Source organism: Branchiostoma lanceolatum, chromosome 2 (genome assembly GCF_035083965.1).
Source record: "Branchiostoma lanceolatum isolate klBraLanc5 chromosome 2, klBraLanc5.hap2, whole genome shotgun sequence".
Classification (NCBI taxonomy): Eukaryota; Metazoa; Chordata; class Leptocardii; order Amphioxiformes; family Branchiostomatidae; genus Branchiostoma; species Branchiostoma lanceolatum.
The window spans coordinates 10,825,398-10,840,063 of record NC_089723.1 but is presented as its reverse complement, the minus strand read 5'-3'; the positions used below and the strand labels follow the sequence as shown (position 1 = coordinate 10,840,063).

General features: G+C 40.7%; 2 protein-coding genes across 8 annotated transcripts in view; both read left to right on the top strand.

The window, feature by feature from the left end:
- The window catches only part of LOC136427435 (zinc finger CCCH domain-containing protein 4-like), a 30,901-nt gene extending 21,720 nt beyond the window's left edge, over nucleotides 1-9,181 (top strand). For 6 of the 7 annotated variants that reach the window (XM_066416284.1, XM_066416282.1, XM_066416287.1 and 3 more), the window contains 5 exons: nucleotides 1,917-2,047; nucleotides 3,260-3,400; nucleotides 4,213-4,424; nucleotides 6,213-6,381; nucleotides 6,665-9,181. In XM_066416284.1, coding sequence (XP_066272381.1) covers nucleotides 1,917-2,047; nucleotides 3,260-3,400; nucleotides 4,213-4,424; nucleotides 6,213-6,381; nucleotides 6,665-8,376 — 2,365 coding nt within the window. In that variant the 3' untranslated portion in view covers nucleotides 8,377-9,181. The remainder of the gene's footprint in view (nucleotides 1-1,916; nucleotides 2,048-3,259; nucleotides 3,401-4,212; nucleotides 4,425-6,212; nucleotides 6,382-6,664) is intronic. The other variant, XM_066416281.1, reaches the window with a different exon arrangement.
- Nucleotides 9,182-11,579: 2,398 nt separating this feature from the next.
- LOC136427436 (glycine receptor subunit alphaZ1-like) overlaps nucleotides 11,580-14,666 on the top strand; it is a 33,686-nt gene continuing 30,599 nt past the window's right edge. The window contains exon 1 of the mRNA XM_066416288.1: nucleotides 11,580-14,606. Within this exon, the coding sequence (XP_066272385.1) occupies nucleotides 14,510-14,606 (97 nt within the window). The 5' untranslated portion in view covers nucleotides 11,580-14,509. The remainder of the gene's footprint in view (nucleotides 14,607-14,666) is intronic.

The following is a 14,666-nucleotide window of genomic DNA, read 5'->3' as shown; positions in this document are numbered from 1 at the left end:
CCGGAAAATTACAAAATTTACAGATTAACTGTGTCCATGCTACTTCTGTCCGAGGGAAACAAGATGATAAGCAGGTAGCCGTAGGTTCTCTTTATTCATTTATGCCTGTCTGAGGACCATATACCAGTAAAGTGTATTGATATTGAACAGAATAACTGTGCACATCTTGTTCAAATTATAGTCTTCCTTACCACTTCAAAAAAAATATAGTAGTAATGTTGAAAAATTGGCCATAGGTTCCCCGCTATGACCCCTAACCGGGGGCCAAGGGTGCTTTCAAATTCAACAAGTGAAAATGTACATGATACATGCATTTTCTACGTGGAACTTGAAGCAAGTGATCAAGGAAAATTGTTGTATATACTGACTTATAATCAAAACACGACAAGTAGTCGCCAAACTTCTCAGTTCACTTGGATGGGCAACACTTTTAAAGTCTACTCTTTTTTATATAAATGTATCAACATTTAGAACATGAACAGAAAATTACAATATCCTGAATATATGGTCATCACAGGTCTTATTTGTAAAAGCCATAGACAAAAGGAAGAACTATGACATGTATATGAATTTATGATATAACGTTTTTCTTTCCCAACTTGCCATTTATCTTCTATGCATTGCATAATATTGAAACATAGATTTGTAAACATTACCGGTACATGCCACAAATTATTGTGTTGTGTCAAGGACATTATTATTATATAGTAACAAGGACAATATCACATGTTGCCATCCAAATAATTTGAAATCCAAAAATTACCCTTGTATGTAGAAAAAACATTCATTTTCGAGAAACTGAATTGTCAACAAATTTGTGAGAAACCTCAGACTTGTTACAATGTTGCCACAAACCAAAGGGTTCCTGTTACACATGAAAGGGTGAGCTAGACAGTAGCTGCGCCAAGACAGAAAGGGGCGGGGCTAACAGAAAGCTACACCCATGTTCTTAGAAAGCTCCAGCATTCTTTCTGTAGAGGGGTGATCTTTTTTAAAGCATTTTAAGTGATAATAATGGTGATTGCAATTGATTTTTATATATAGACTTTAAGATTGAAATTCTCTTTGTAAAAATGCAAAACACATTTCTGACAAAGGCAAAGGAGTTTTATTTGTAGATCAAAAAGAGTTGTTTTCCCTTCTTCAAAGTTAGCTCTTTCATGAGAAACTTTGCCACCAGAGTTACTGCCGTCGGCCTGCGTTACTGTGGCGTTTTTCCAAGCACTAAATTTTCATATATGAGGTAGGATTGAAATGTTTTGATATATTTTGAAAGAAATTATACAGTTTTTTATGCTAAGACATAGTTTTATCGTTGTGTTGTTTTTATATGTTCATTTTGGGAAAGACTGTATCTCACGTGAGTAGAGAAATTGAGTAGAGATCGACCCATACGTTACGAGTTCCGCCAGGATTTCACAAAGGCTGGGATATCAACGCCGCTTGGCCAAAAAATAGTGAATTATGAGCAAAAATGCCGGGGGAATATGGGCAGGAAAACCCAAACTTTCAATTTTAAGGGGATCCCTGGTTAGCAAAACTCTGATTTTCAACAAAATATTAAACGTACCGTCCAAAATAAGAATGAACTGGGTGGCTTTTGAGGCTGAAAAAAATAATGTACCGGTACGTTTATTTGGGAGATGAGAGTAATCCATTCTGTCTGTCTCACGGTATTGGAAGGTGGAGCCCATCCCTCTCCTTTTACCTCCCCGACCGAAGTCAGATACCCATTTTTCCACCTTAGTCTAACTTGAAGAAAGTGCCTGTCCCAAGGACACAATGTCTAGCCAGGAAAGCCAGTGACCTCCCAATCTCTTGTCCGCTAGTCTAGCCACTCAGCCATTTGACTTCAATTGATGATTATGAATATGATAGCATGTATCCGTTGTAAATTGAATGGTTTTGCTTGGAAGGTTGGATGTTGTCGTGGGCCCTGACCTGAGCCACATGCCACACAGACAGCGGGCACTCTTCCTCCGCATTCAGCAGAAACAGCATCAGGAGTCTTTGGACAAGGACGGCAAGTCTGAGGAGAATAAAAAAGGTAGATTGTAGATTTCATTATATGCCTTGATGAAGTTGTAAGTATTTTTTTATAAGCTGTTTTAATGTGTCTGTACCTTAAACTCTGTTAATGGCTGCTTCTTTGAGGCTTATAGGAAATTTTACTCTGACAAGTGAATTGAACTTTGAAAATAGACCAATTGAATAATCTAAATTGGAATATGAATGTAGAATCATGCATAGAAGCATTTGACTTAAATTGTTTTGGGAAAATATCATATGCCAAAGAGTGAAACAGCTGATAACGGACTAGTAAGAACAGTTCCAAATGGGGAATCTAATCATCTCTCTTTGATATAAAAATGGTAGTACATGTACAATTTAACAGGGATTTGGGTCAGACTTCTTATGTTTACTGTCAACTGGTTTTTATCTATCGTGATCGGTTTTGTGGTTACTCGTGTGTCAACTATTTTTATTTTCGTGCCATGCATTTTTTTTATATGTTTATGGTCATTTGCTTTGAAAGAAAATAATAAAATCCAAGAAGCACATTTATCAAACTTTTTCCCAACCCCTACCTACCTACCTACCTACCAAATATCATAAGGTCTCATTCATGAGTCTTTTCGCCCCATAGGCTTACATGTTATAATAGTAGGTGTTTTATATGGGCGCGTTCGTAATGAAGCTATAGGAAATGTACTAATGTCGTTCATTCTGTGTTGAGAATATTTACCCTAGATCATGCAAAAAAATTGCCAACAACTTCACTACATTCATGTACAATCTCTGTTTATAGCAATTACAAACTACACTTAGCTACACCCTCAAAAAAGGCACTTTCCAGCTATAAGTGCTCAGCCGCATCACCTGAAATGCAGGGCTATGCATGTCCTACCTTGCGCGCGGCTGCCGAACTTTTCCTGCTAATTTCTTCAGTAACGAACAAGCTTTCATCAGTTTGACACAAGAGATCAGGCTAAAAGTGAATTTTCCACCGATTTAAACACACGTTCATGCAGCCGTTAATTTTTGGGGGTACGGACTCTTTTAGACTGCACACTCGGAGTCACACATGAATGAGACCATAAAGATCCATCAACAACTTCTTAAGTTGTGCTGGCAACAAATGTACAAACAAATGGCACTGAAAACATAAATTTCTTGGCGAGGGTAAGAATTAATATCAAAATAAACAATCAGGGCTTGACTGTGAATGTTGAGAAGAGTTGCATGTGTTATCTTACAGAAGAGAAACAGGAGGATGACTGGTACTCCAGTGAGGAGGATGAGGAAGATGACAGGGAGGGAGATGAGACAAGTCAACCACTGACCAACATCCTCCGGACTCTTCGTGAGCAGGCAAGCACACAGCCAGCTACAAACCTGGGTGAGCTGAATATTTTCTTTTTTTTCACCTTTCTGTTGTTATGTTTACCTTCTCCGAAGGAAAACATAATGTTTTTGCTTTGTTTTTTCTTCTTCCATTACAAACAAAAAAGTTGAAAGACCTGGACTAGACGACTGTCACCATGATTACTGCCAATACTGGTAAAGTAACAGAGACCCTGTTGTGTTCGATTACAATCATAATCTTGCAAAGTAGCATGACCGAGTTGTAGGGCCTGGTCACCATATATAGGAATGTCTTTGAGTAAGAATAAACAGAGCAGTAGTTTGGATATTTGGAATTTCTTTTAACACAACCAGGTAATCTCACCTGCTGATGTTTCAGTGTCTGCCAGACACCTTCTTCAGAGCTTCTCACTGTAGTACTGCTTCTGGTGGTGTTAAAAGAAACTTCAAATATCCTCTGTTCTACCAACCTGATGAAATTATTTTCGGGAGAGCAGTAGTTTGTTACACTAGACCATGTGAAGGTAATCATTTATAATCTGTATATGCTTGCAAATGTTACCTTTCTAGTTAGTAATTAGTTTTAGTCCCATTCAAGAGGATATCCCTTACCAAAGTGTCGAGTGAGGAAATAAATGTTAAGTGCTTTTCCCAAAGGCACAACATTGGGGCCTGCTAGGGATTTGAACCCAGAACCTTTAGATTTTAACAACGTTAACCACAAGACAACCCTGCCACTCTGCCAGAATTGATGCTTTGTGTGAATGTTTGAAAGCCAGCTACATTGATTTCATGCACATATTTAACTCATACGAGTCATAGAGCACTAATTAATTTTTTCTGCAGTAGGTGGCCAGTGGCCCACAGCTGGTGGAGGCTCCAGGCCACGCAGTGTATGGGGAGAGGACAAACAGGAGCACACACAGAACAATGATGGACCCCCACCTCACCCACCACCAGAGAACTGGCCTGCTGACCCACGTGTCAGGCTGCAGGATCTACCACAGGGTTCACCGTCACAGAACTGGCCAAGGACATCATTAGGCCCCGAGTCACAGGTACACAATACAAGCTTCTGTGTAGGGCTGTTTAACTATATCAGTATATGTAAACAAAAATGTAGGTACGGGTAGTTGTACCTGTACCTAAATAATTTGGTCCGTTATATGTATCAACTTTTTTAGTGATAGATTGTCATGTTTGTATATTAAGGATTTACATATTTTGATCTGAAAACAAGTCTATTCACAAACTGCAAGTTATTCAAAATTGTTACTGTAATTAACTTTAAGTTAATTTTATGGATGACGTCCTCTGGAGATCCCAAAACTAAGGCGGGCTCGCGATAAAAAGAAAAATCCAGCCAAAAAAAACAACTGCTGCTTAATCACAGAATTAAAAGCTGGTGTTGCGATTTGAACCACAAAACACCATGTATCAAGCAAACAACAAGCTTTATTTGTAGGAGGTACATGTAGGTTGTCTGTTTATCATAGCAGACTCAGCTCAAGTGATTGATGTTTAATACATGTATATTGACAAGAACGACCAAAGAAGTATACTATTAGAAGGTATTTGGCTCCAAGGACTGTGGATGATATATGACTGATAAGAATACTCATAAGGGCACTTTCAACATACGTGGCATTGGACTCCATATCAAGCAGTTCATGGTTCACACTTACAAATCTCGCTGTGAGACCTTTATACCATAAGGCCTAAACTCCTCTCCCACTTCTCTCATCTTTGCAAAAGAAACGTGTGAGAGCCACTCTGGAAAGGTCGTGTTTGAAATTCAGTCTAGATCTTGGCAATACTCGCTGGCCACCGGGAGTCTCTCATACAACTGTACAAACATAACATTCCCCTAGCCAACGTAGATGACATACCAATCCACAATTACGCCCCTACTTTACGTATGAACTTTGATGCTGATGTATTTTGTGGTAACGTAACATGACCTATTTACTTGCAGAACCTATTTACGTCCGGTTTGGCTCATGTCCACATGTCGCGGTGTATTATGCCAAATGCTGTTCTCATGAGCAATAAAGAACATCATAAGTATGATCCTTAGCCATCTCTTTGATTTTTGCACAGCAAAACATAATAGCCATGCGTTTACCACGTGAACTCCACGTGCCGCGCATGTGGGGGGAATTTACAGATAAACATTGTTTTTTTCCATCGCGTTAAGCAAGTGGCCGGATAGACATAGTGATTTTATTATCATTTGTTTGCAGACTACTTTGGACAGTTACTGTGCATTTTTTTCTGGTCTATGTTCTTCAAGCATAGCGCTAGAAGGGACAAGACCGAGGTGGACGATAATGGGTTACCCTAGCACAATTCTTCATCATATACCTCCGTGTAAATACATGCTTGCACGGCGTTAAATAGGCGGAGAAAAACTTACAGACCATGCATTTTCTTTTTAGAAGAGCTGATATTTCTGACCATGGGTTTAAAATTTGGCTCTGTCCGTACGGTTTTAAGATAAACTCGTTTTGAATAAATCGGACGTAAATTGGTCATGTTACGTTAGTACATAACAACATTGCTGGCCCTTTGTGGCAACCTAAGTCGGCAAGTTGTAGGAGGTGATTTTGTTGTTGTTGAGAACAGGCAAACAATATGTTCCCACCATTACAATTAAATGCAGTGAACTATATACTCCCTTCCCTCCCAACCGCTAAGATTACAGACCGCAATATTTAATGGATTTACAGTATCTTTGCGATGGATTTCAGTTACCTTTAGTCTAAAAATGAAATCTCTTCTTGCAATAACGTACCATGACATGAAATTGCTATATCTTTACTCTGTGAATTCTGACAATATACTAGGTACCGAATCAGGGTGGCCAGGCTTGGCCATTAGATCCGAGAAGGGTGCGGGATCCACGTGCACAGCTGCAGGACCCACGCTCCCAGGGCACCCGGTCAACAGACCCTAGATCTCAGCCACAAGCAAACAACAAAATGTTGGATCCCAGAACTCTGTCAAGAGATGAAGGTGGGAGAGACTGAATATTTGTCCATGCATATGTGGTACAAGTTCTTATACACACTGTCTATGTTTGCTACTTTTGTACTATGTTGAACAGCAGAATCAATGTAGGTACATGCATGCGGGTAACTTATGTTTTCTGAGCAGTATATTTTAGATTTTCTTGTTGTTACAACAGAGCTCCCTGGCTTAAAAGAATACACAAAATGGTGAGTAATTGGGTTTCCTAAAATGTTGAAAAGTGTACTGTTATTTAGTGTATTGATTGCTCATCCCTGTATCATTGCAGATTTTGAGGAGCCTGATGAGCCCACCACTCCAATGACTCCCACCACACCTGGCGGTGGTCACCGGCTCCTGTCCCAACCAGCCATCATCCCGCTGGAGCCACAGTCTCACCAGGTGGACCCCCGACTAACCAGCATGAACCACCTTCAACCACGACAGGTGGTGCTGGAACAGCTAGCTCGATACGGCCAGTCAGGTGGTCAGCCTGACTCCAGAATTAGCCGGACAATCCAGTCTGACCCCAGGCTTGTGCGCAGCCAGTCTGACCCGAGACTACAGAATGGACAAGCAGGGAAGCCACAGGATCCCAGAGCACCTGGGGGAAACCTGCAGGGTACCGACCAGTCCATGAGCCAGATGGAACAGAGCCATCATCCCATGCCAAACCATAGGGGTGAAGAGGACGGTGGACCGCAGAGGATAGAGCATGCCTTTGGCAGGCAAGGTCTGAGACAGCAAGGGCCCAATCACAGTCCACCTCAGTTTCCTGGTAACCAAGGAGGACCACGCCCCCCGGCGATTCAGAATTTCCCAGGTAACCAGGGCGGGGCACCATTCCAGAGTACCCAGGGAAGAGAACGGTTCCCTGGACATCAAGGTCAGGCTCAGTTTCCTGGCAACCAAGCTGCAGGACAGGCCCCTAGCAGCCAGGGTGGGGCTCGATTTCCTGGAGGTCAAGGTGTGGCTCGATTTCCTAGAATGCAGGGTGGGGCTCTATTTACAGGAAGTCAAGGTGGGGCTCGCTTTCCTGGCATCCAGGGTACAGGACAGGGCCCTGACAACCAAGGCAGAGTCCAGTTCCCCGGCAACCAGTCTATGGGACAGTTTGGCAACAACCAGAGTCGTCCACTGTTTTTAGGTGGTCAAGCAGCACAGCTGGCCCGGTCTGACCCACGGCTCGCACGTCAAGGCAGTGACCCACAACCCTTACAGAAACCTGCCGGAGACCCTCGTCTCCAGAGGAAAGGATCTCTCCCTGCACAGCCTTCAATCAACAAGGCCATGGATCCCCGGCTGGCACGCCTGCAGGGGGCACCAGACCCCAGGCTACAGAGACAGGTGTCACGGGAGAAGGGACAAGATCCTCGCTTAGCAAGGCAAGGAAGACTTCCACCTGAACAAACCGGGGAGCCTACTGTTAAAGCTTCCACAGAGAAGGTTGCAGAAAAGTCTGAACCAACCAAATTGGCTCCCTACGATCCCAGATTGTTGTCTGGTAGCTTGAAGTCAAGTTCAGGAGCCAAGTCAACAAGTAACCCTCCAAGCTTACCCCCGTACGATCCAAGAGCAATGAACAAAACAAGTGGTAGTGGACCCTCGGCAAGTGGTGGTACTTCTCAACGCAAATTTGTCATCCCAAAGGCAGCTAACACAGGGGAGAGCCAGGTTCGCATGACACGGCAAGGGTTGGACCGCAGACAACATGTAGGTAGCACCGGAACACAAGGAGATACCACTGCCAAGTATAACGCATATAACCGTCCCCGTCCTAGACTGCCTGTTCCAACTGTAACGACGGCGGGTCCTATGGTGTCAAGTAGTGTGCCGTCCACAACTATTCCCACACCAGTCATCTCCATGTATGGTAGTGCAAAGCCACCACCCAACAACCCACAAGGACCGGCTTCAAACCGGCCTAACCAGCCAAAAGATGAATCCCTTAAGGACGTTTTCAAAACATTTGATCCAACGGCTTCTCCATTTGGGATGTAGTTTAGGCTTCACAGAGAAAGTGACAAGTTACTTATGATATACAATAAATGTCTTTCTGCTTATCAACATCTCGTATGCAGTGAACACCCTCACTTCTCAAAAAGAGTGTACAGCAATGTTGATAGTACATGTAGTACTTGTCAAAGACTTCTTCATCAGAGCAACTGATAAGGTCATGAGTTTAATAAATGTATCATATTTATAATTGTATTATTATTGCCTACATATGCGTGCAGTCCTAAGTTCAGTGATGGTTACCACCTGGTTTAAAGATCTCTCAGTATCCTCAAAAGTAGGGTAGAAAGCAAGTGAAACAGTATCTAATCAATCTGAAAATGGACCAAATTGTAATTGTAAGGTACCTGTATTTGGGGCCCAGTATTGCCACCAGGCAGTTGTGGAGTCCAGTTGTCACCTACCTGTTGACCTTTTGTTAGTATCTTATTGCATAACAGAAATGAGAGACTTTACAAAAATCTACATCATTCAGTTTAGATAGCCAGAAGTTGTTTTTTTTAATCAGCAACCCAAATTAATATCAAAACTGTGATTCTGTATACCTAGTACAAATACAACCTGCAAAATGCTGTGTACCATGGTACTGTCACTTGCACTGTTCTCCTCCTATAAAGGTGCAACTGTAGCAACACAATTTTTCATGTAGTTGTACAAATGTTAAACCTGCTAGAGTGTAGACAACTATAATACATCAATGTCTCACTGTTTAGAGCAATCACTGACCAAAAGCCCAAGTCCGTCATATCTTGAGTATTTTGTCTCACTCTGAATCAAAATTATAAAAGATGTTACAAAATGTGAGTAAGAGCTGAGAGTTAGGAATCATTTCAGCATACTGCCAACTTTATAGCGTATGATAAACTACATTATGATTATATATATATAATTTGTAATTGGTCTAGTTTCAGTACATGTGTTGCAGTGTATGTGCTTTGTACTAATAGTAATAGCATTTCTGTCTTCCTCCTAAAGGTGTTTCTTAATAGGTAAACGCTAATATATAAGATATACACTGTTTTGTAGAATGCGTGATGTCAAATCGATATGTTTGTTCATTATTATGTTTAGCCATAAGTATGGCTAAACATATTGTTTTCTCTCATGTTTCTTCTCCTCCTGTCAAATCTTCAAATCGATTCATCTCTGTCATTTTTTGACCAAATGACCTGAAATTTGGTACAGAGGTAATGTAGGCAAAAACCAATGTGCGTTCTTTTCCTTGTTTTGATATTGACCTTGAAAGTGATTTTATCGAGGTTTTTAAGCTATTTTTAGCATATCTTGGCCTCCTGCGCCCTGGTATTTCAACCGAATGACCTGAAATTTGCTGTATATGTGGCTTGAACAAATATTTAAAGGACTACATTCCCATTTTTGGCATACATATATTCAAAACGATTTATTTTGGGCTTTCTTGACAATATTTGCCACTTCTGTCACTTTCAATACTACATATGACCTACAGGTCGTTGACCCCGAGTGCCTTGCACCTGGCCAAGTTGGAAGTTTGCTTACGAGGAGGAAAGACCGGACATAAACATTTAACGTGATTATCGGGAAAACACCATGTTCCCTTAAACTCAGTGGTTAAATTGCAGTTTAGGAAATTCTATAACAGAAAACAAGTTAAATCAATGATTTTGTGAATGTTTATTCTAGCATTAGTTATTCCAGATATTTTCAAACTCCAAATTCTTCAACACAACACGGGAGATCGTTTCTCCTCAGACTGGCGCGACACTCCTGTCAACACGCGTCTCCCGTGATGTGTAGCGTCCACCACCAGGCCTTCCTACATGTCCTACGTACGGGCGTATGGATCGTAGAATTCGGCAAAAAAGGAATGATTAGGCCAGTAGAGTCAGTCCCCGGTAAGGTCAATGATTCGCCCCTTTGCGCTAGCTTGTAACGTTAAATGAATGTACCCTCTGGTGGCCAAACTTCACTGACAAACTTTCTCCCTATTATCATCATGAGCTTGCGTTAGTCTGGTACTAGTGACTATTATGTGCCGGGAGTGTTTATCTATCGCACGCCTTGGAAGGAAGTTCAGCCATGATAAATGGTCGGCCGTTGCGAAAATTTGGAATCCCATGCTGTTGATTTTCGTGATTGAATCTGTAAGAAAATATATTTTTATGTCGTTCATGTTTTTGGGACGGACGCCGGGACGGGGTGAATTTTTTCTATCATTTTCGTCCCGTTAGTAATGCAAATCGAATCGTGTTGCACAAGAGGCAAAACACTAAAACGTGGGTCTTGTGGAGTGTTTTGGAGCGGGAAAATGCTGGATATTAGCGGTGCCGAACAGTGTACATCGTCGCGCGCGGGTGACGCTCCGTCAAAACAAATCCGCTGGTGGTCTAGCGCGGCCACCGAAAATAGGCAGAAACACACAGGAGGACTTAGCACCTTCGTTTATGAGGGCAATTGTGAAAATCTTTTGTTACAAATTGTTAGAACATTGAAACATTTGGATAGATGGTTTGAAACTGTTCTAAATAAAGAGATTTTTGTGTAGTTACGTTCGAAATGTTTCCAACGTATGTGAAATAAGTTCAAATATGCTATAAGTTTCAATGCTAATTGTTTGAACACTTTAGAACTATTCTGACTTAGACATTCTTTTAATCAAAATAGTTCAAACATATTACAAATATTATACTAAAACCCTCTCGGTGACTTTGAATTGACTCAAATATGTTGTTTTTGGTCATTTCCTTCGTCTCCTGTCAAATCTTCATATGTATACTATGGAAAACTTCATTCTTCCCTGGGGTTGATATTTTTTAATTCAATTTTGAACTGGGTTGATTATGCGCAAGAGTGTAATTTTCAGCGGATATTTTTCGACTGGTTTACATGGAAATGGCACGGAATATCCCATTCTTGCAAGGGGAGGATTCTTTAATTATTTTTTAATTTTGAGCTGGAATGATTATGAAAAAGTCCATTTTTTAGCAGAAGTGTATTTGTTAATCAATTAGTGGATATGGTTGTGGACTGGTCCATATTGTGTTGAGGTGCTACTGGAAGACTCAATTTTGGACTGGGGTGATTCATTTTTTTAGTGCAAGTATTTTAGAATGGTCCATTGTTATTTTGGGAGAGTCCATTTTTTGCATGGCGAGGAGTATGGCTAAACATGCTGTATTTGCTCGCAAATGTTGCCTTTCTAGTTTGTTATTGTATCAGAAACCTGGAATTTCTCACACGATTATATATTGTGCGTATTGCTCATTATGTGATAGTCTGATTGAAGTTTTCTTTCATTAAATACTGTTATTCTCTGTATCTGTACAGTTTACACATTGGCCACCACGCTGTCCTTTTTTCTAGATACATGTACATGTAAGTTAATCATCGCACACTTATTGCAAAATATGAGTTGCCAGGACAAGGGCAATATCTTATTACATTTAATGTGAGTTCATTTGATGTCAGAATATAGTGTTCACTGACAAAATGTGCATTCCTAGTGGGACCATTCATTCATGTTATCATCCTCTAGCTGAATGGACGCATATCAACAGTGCAAGAGACAACTTAGTCGTATTTCATCTATTTTCTGTCCTTTTTCCAGACTAAGTGACGCGAGAAGTGAATCTAGCTAGCGTAGCATTTTCCAACTAGAGTTCCACGACCTCATACCTTCAGATGATTTTAACCTTTATGACTGACGTACTGTAAATGCAGAAATGTTCGCGGCGGTTTTGTTTTCACGGTAAACTCTATACCGCGAACTTAGACCACCGCGAAAAGGCTTCGCGTAAGAAGATCCTAATTATATTCTGAAGAGCTGATCTATATATGATCCATATGTTGTTGTTCATTATTACCATATTATCTGTCAAAATCATAACGTTCTGTCTTGTTCACCCTTCATCAAAGAATGTACAAGACATGTGGAACCTATTCAAATACAAATTGTCTCTTTTTAGTATTAAATACATTATGTCAGTTGGTCATACTATAATGATATCTAAACTTAAGTAAGTTACTCTCGTGCCTCAGTCATTTTGCATAAGGCCATACCATCTTAATTTTATGGATGACATCCTCTGGAGTCCCCAAAACTAATGCGAGAGGGCGAGAAAAAAGAGATGATAAACCGGAGGACTACATAGCTGGTATTGCGAATTAAACCACAGAACACAGTGTAACAAACAAACAAGTCTTTATTTGTTGGCATTAGCTCATATTAACGTGCTTTTAACATGAATGATGCCTGGTTTGAAGACCCATATGTAACATTTGGCCGTCCAAAGAAAAAAAATGTGTTCGGCTGTGTACACAACATCACGCCTTCAGTCAGAGCAAAACATCAAACTCTGTAGTCAACCCGGCCAGAGATAATATCATTCAGTTTAATACAGACATGTACAATGATAAGTATTGTCATATCGTGAACAAAATACTACTGGGCTCATGAGGGGCGGCGCCCTCTTCAAATCGCTCCTAGTCACACACATAACAGTTTTGTTGGACAATGTGAGTGTACAGTATATAGTGTATTACGACAAGCCAGCTCAATGCTGCCCCTTTGCGGCGATATGAGTCGGCAAGTTTCAGAGCCTCTTCGGAGGTGATTTTTTTTTGGGGGCGAAAATCAATGCGCGCGCGGATGTCATCCATAAAATTAAGGTGGTGTGGCCTAACATTGGAAGCGCTACAACCAAGTTGCACAACTCACACACATGTACACACACACACACCGACATAAACACACACACAATTTATATAAACTAGATTTCCACGACCCCATACCTTTGCCGACTGATGTAAGCCTGATCAAGTGGCATATCATGAATGTTTTCCATCTATTATGCAAATAAGGACCTGGTTTGCATAAATCATGTCAGATGATCATCTTCTTTACCCAAATAAGTTGTTCAACATATGAGATTCTTATCTTAGCAAAGAAAGATATTGTAGCATTTCCTTATGAATTATGTAAATGAGGCCCTCATGATATATGTCTGATAATGTCTATGTCTAAATAGTCTAAATGTCTATATCTGATAATTGTGTTTATGTCTAAAATCTACTTAAAGTCCCAAATGCTGCAAGAATGAAATCCGCATCATTTACCATTATGGAGTTACAGTATTTTGGCATTAATTATGCAAAATAAGTATTAAGTTGTATAATTGATATCTATCGATATTCCTCTCTTTCTCAGTTACTTATGTCATGTGCATGAGTCCTATGCAGCGGATTTATAAACTTTCCTCATCAGTTAGGCAAATTAGCTACTGATTTTTAAAATTGGCATACGATCTTGTCAATCATCACTTAATCTACATACCAAATATCATGACGATCCATCAACCTCTTCCTGAGTTATTCCCTTTCAAAGTTTGAAACAAAATCGGCTCCTGCAGTTCCGAAAAAGACGCTAGGGGGCCCAAACCTACACAACGTACTCTCCCTCCCAAGAGTTATCAACTACTAAAAAATTATAACCATAGCATGTCCAGAACACGAGACATCAAACCCGGACGTTCCACTGCAGTACCATAGCAAGCCACTAGGGGACCCAAAATCTTATCATTTCGAGGCCTCCAGAAGACCTACCCACATACAAAGTTTGAAGACAATCCATCCAGGCATTCTCGAGTTACATGTATCGTGTACACACACAGACACACACAGACACGCACGAACGCTGACGAAAACATAACCTTCTCGGCGAAGGTAATAAGATTTTCATGACCACGTAGGTGTATTAGACCAAACACGTGTATTCGGATAGGCAACAAAAAGGTTAGGGGGAAGAGAAAGTCGCCTACGCCCATCGTAAATGTGTTATGCTGCGTTCATCTATAGTGACGAACAAACTAGGCCACTGCGATAGGAGGAACCGCTGTTGTGATGAAATACGAATGGGGTTAATATTCAGCTAACAGCAAAGTAGATTAAAAAAAACGTAATTTATATGTTTACATCTGTCATACAGATGCAGTAGATCATTCTGAACCAAAAACACACATACAACACCACACCCAAAATTGCTTCATCTATTATTTAAGACCATCCGTCAGAAGGTGATAGTGGTGACGACTACAGTCCTCTTCATGATCGTGTTCATGTTCGCGACAAGATAGATCACAAAATGCAGCTGATACTGTTTCATCGAGGGCTGTTCTGTCTCTTTCTGTGCGGGACCGTACTTGGCCGTGAAAATGGCACCACACCGTCGACTATGGAAGGTAAGTGTCTTAAGAACTTGTCTTCTTTTCATCCATGGTTTTCCATTGTTTTCGAGACAA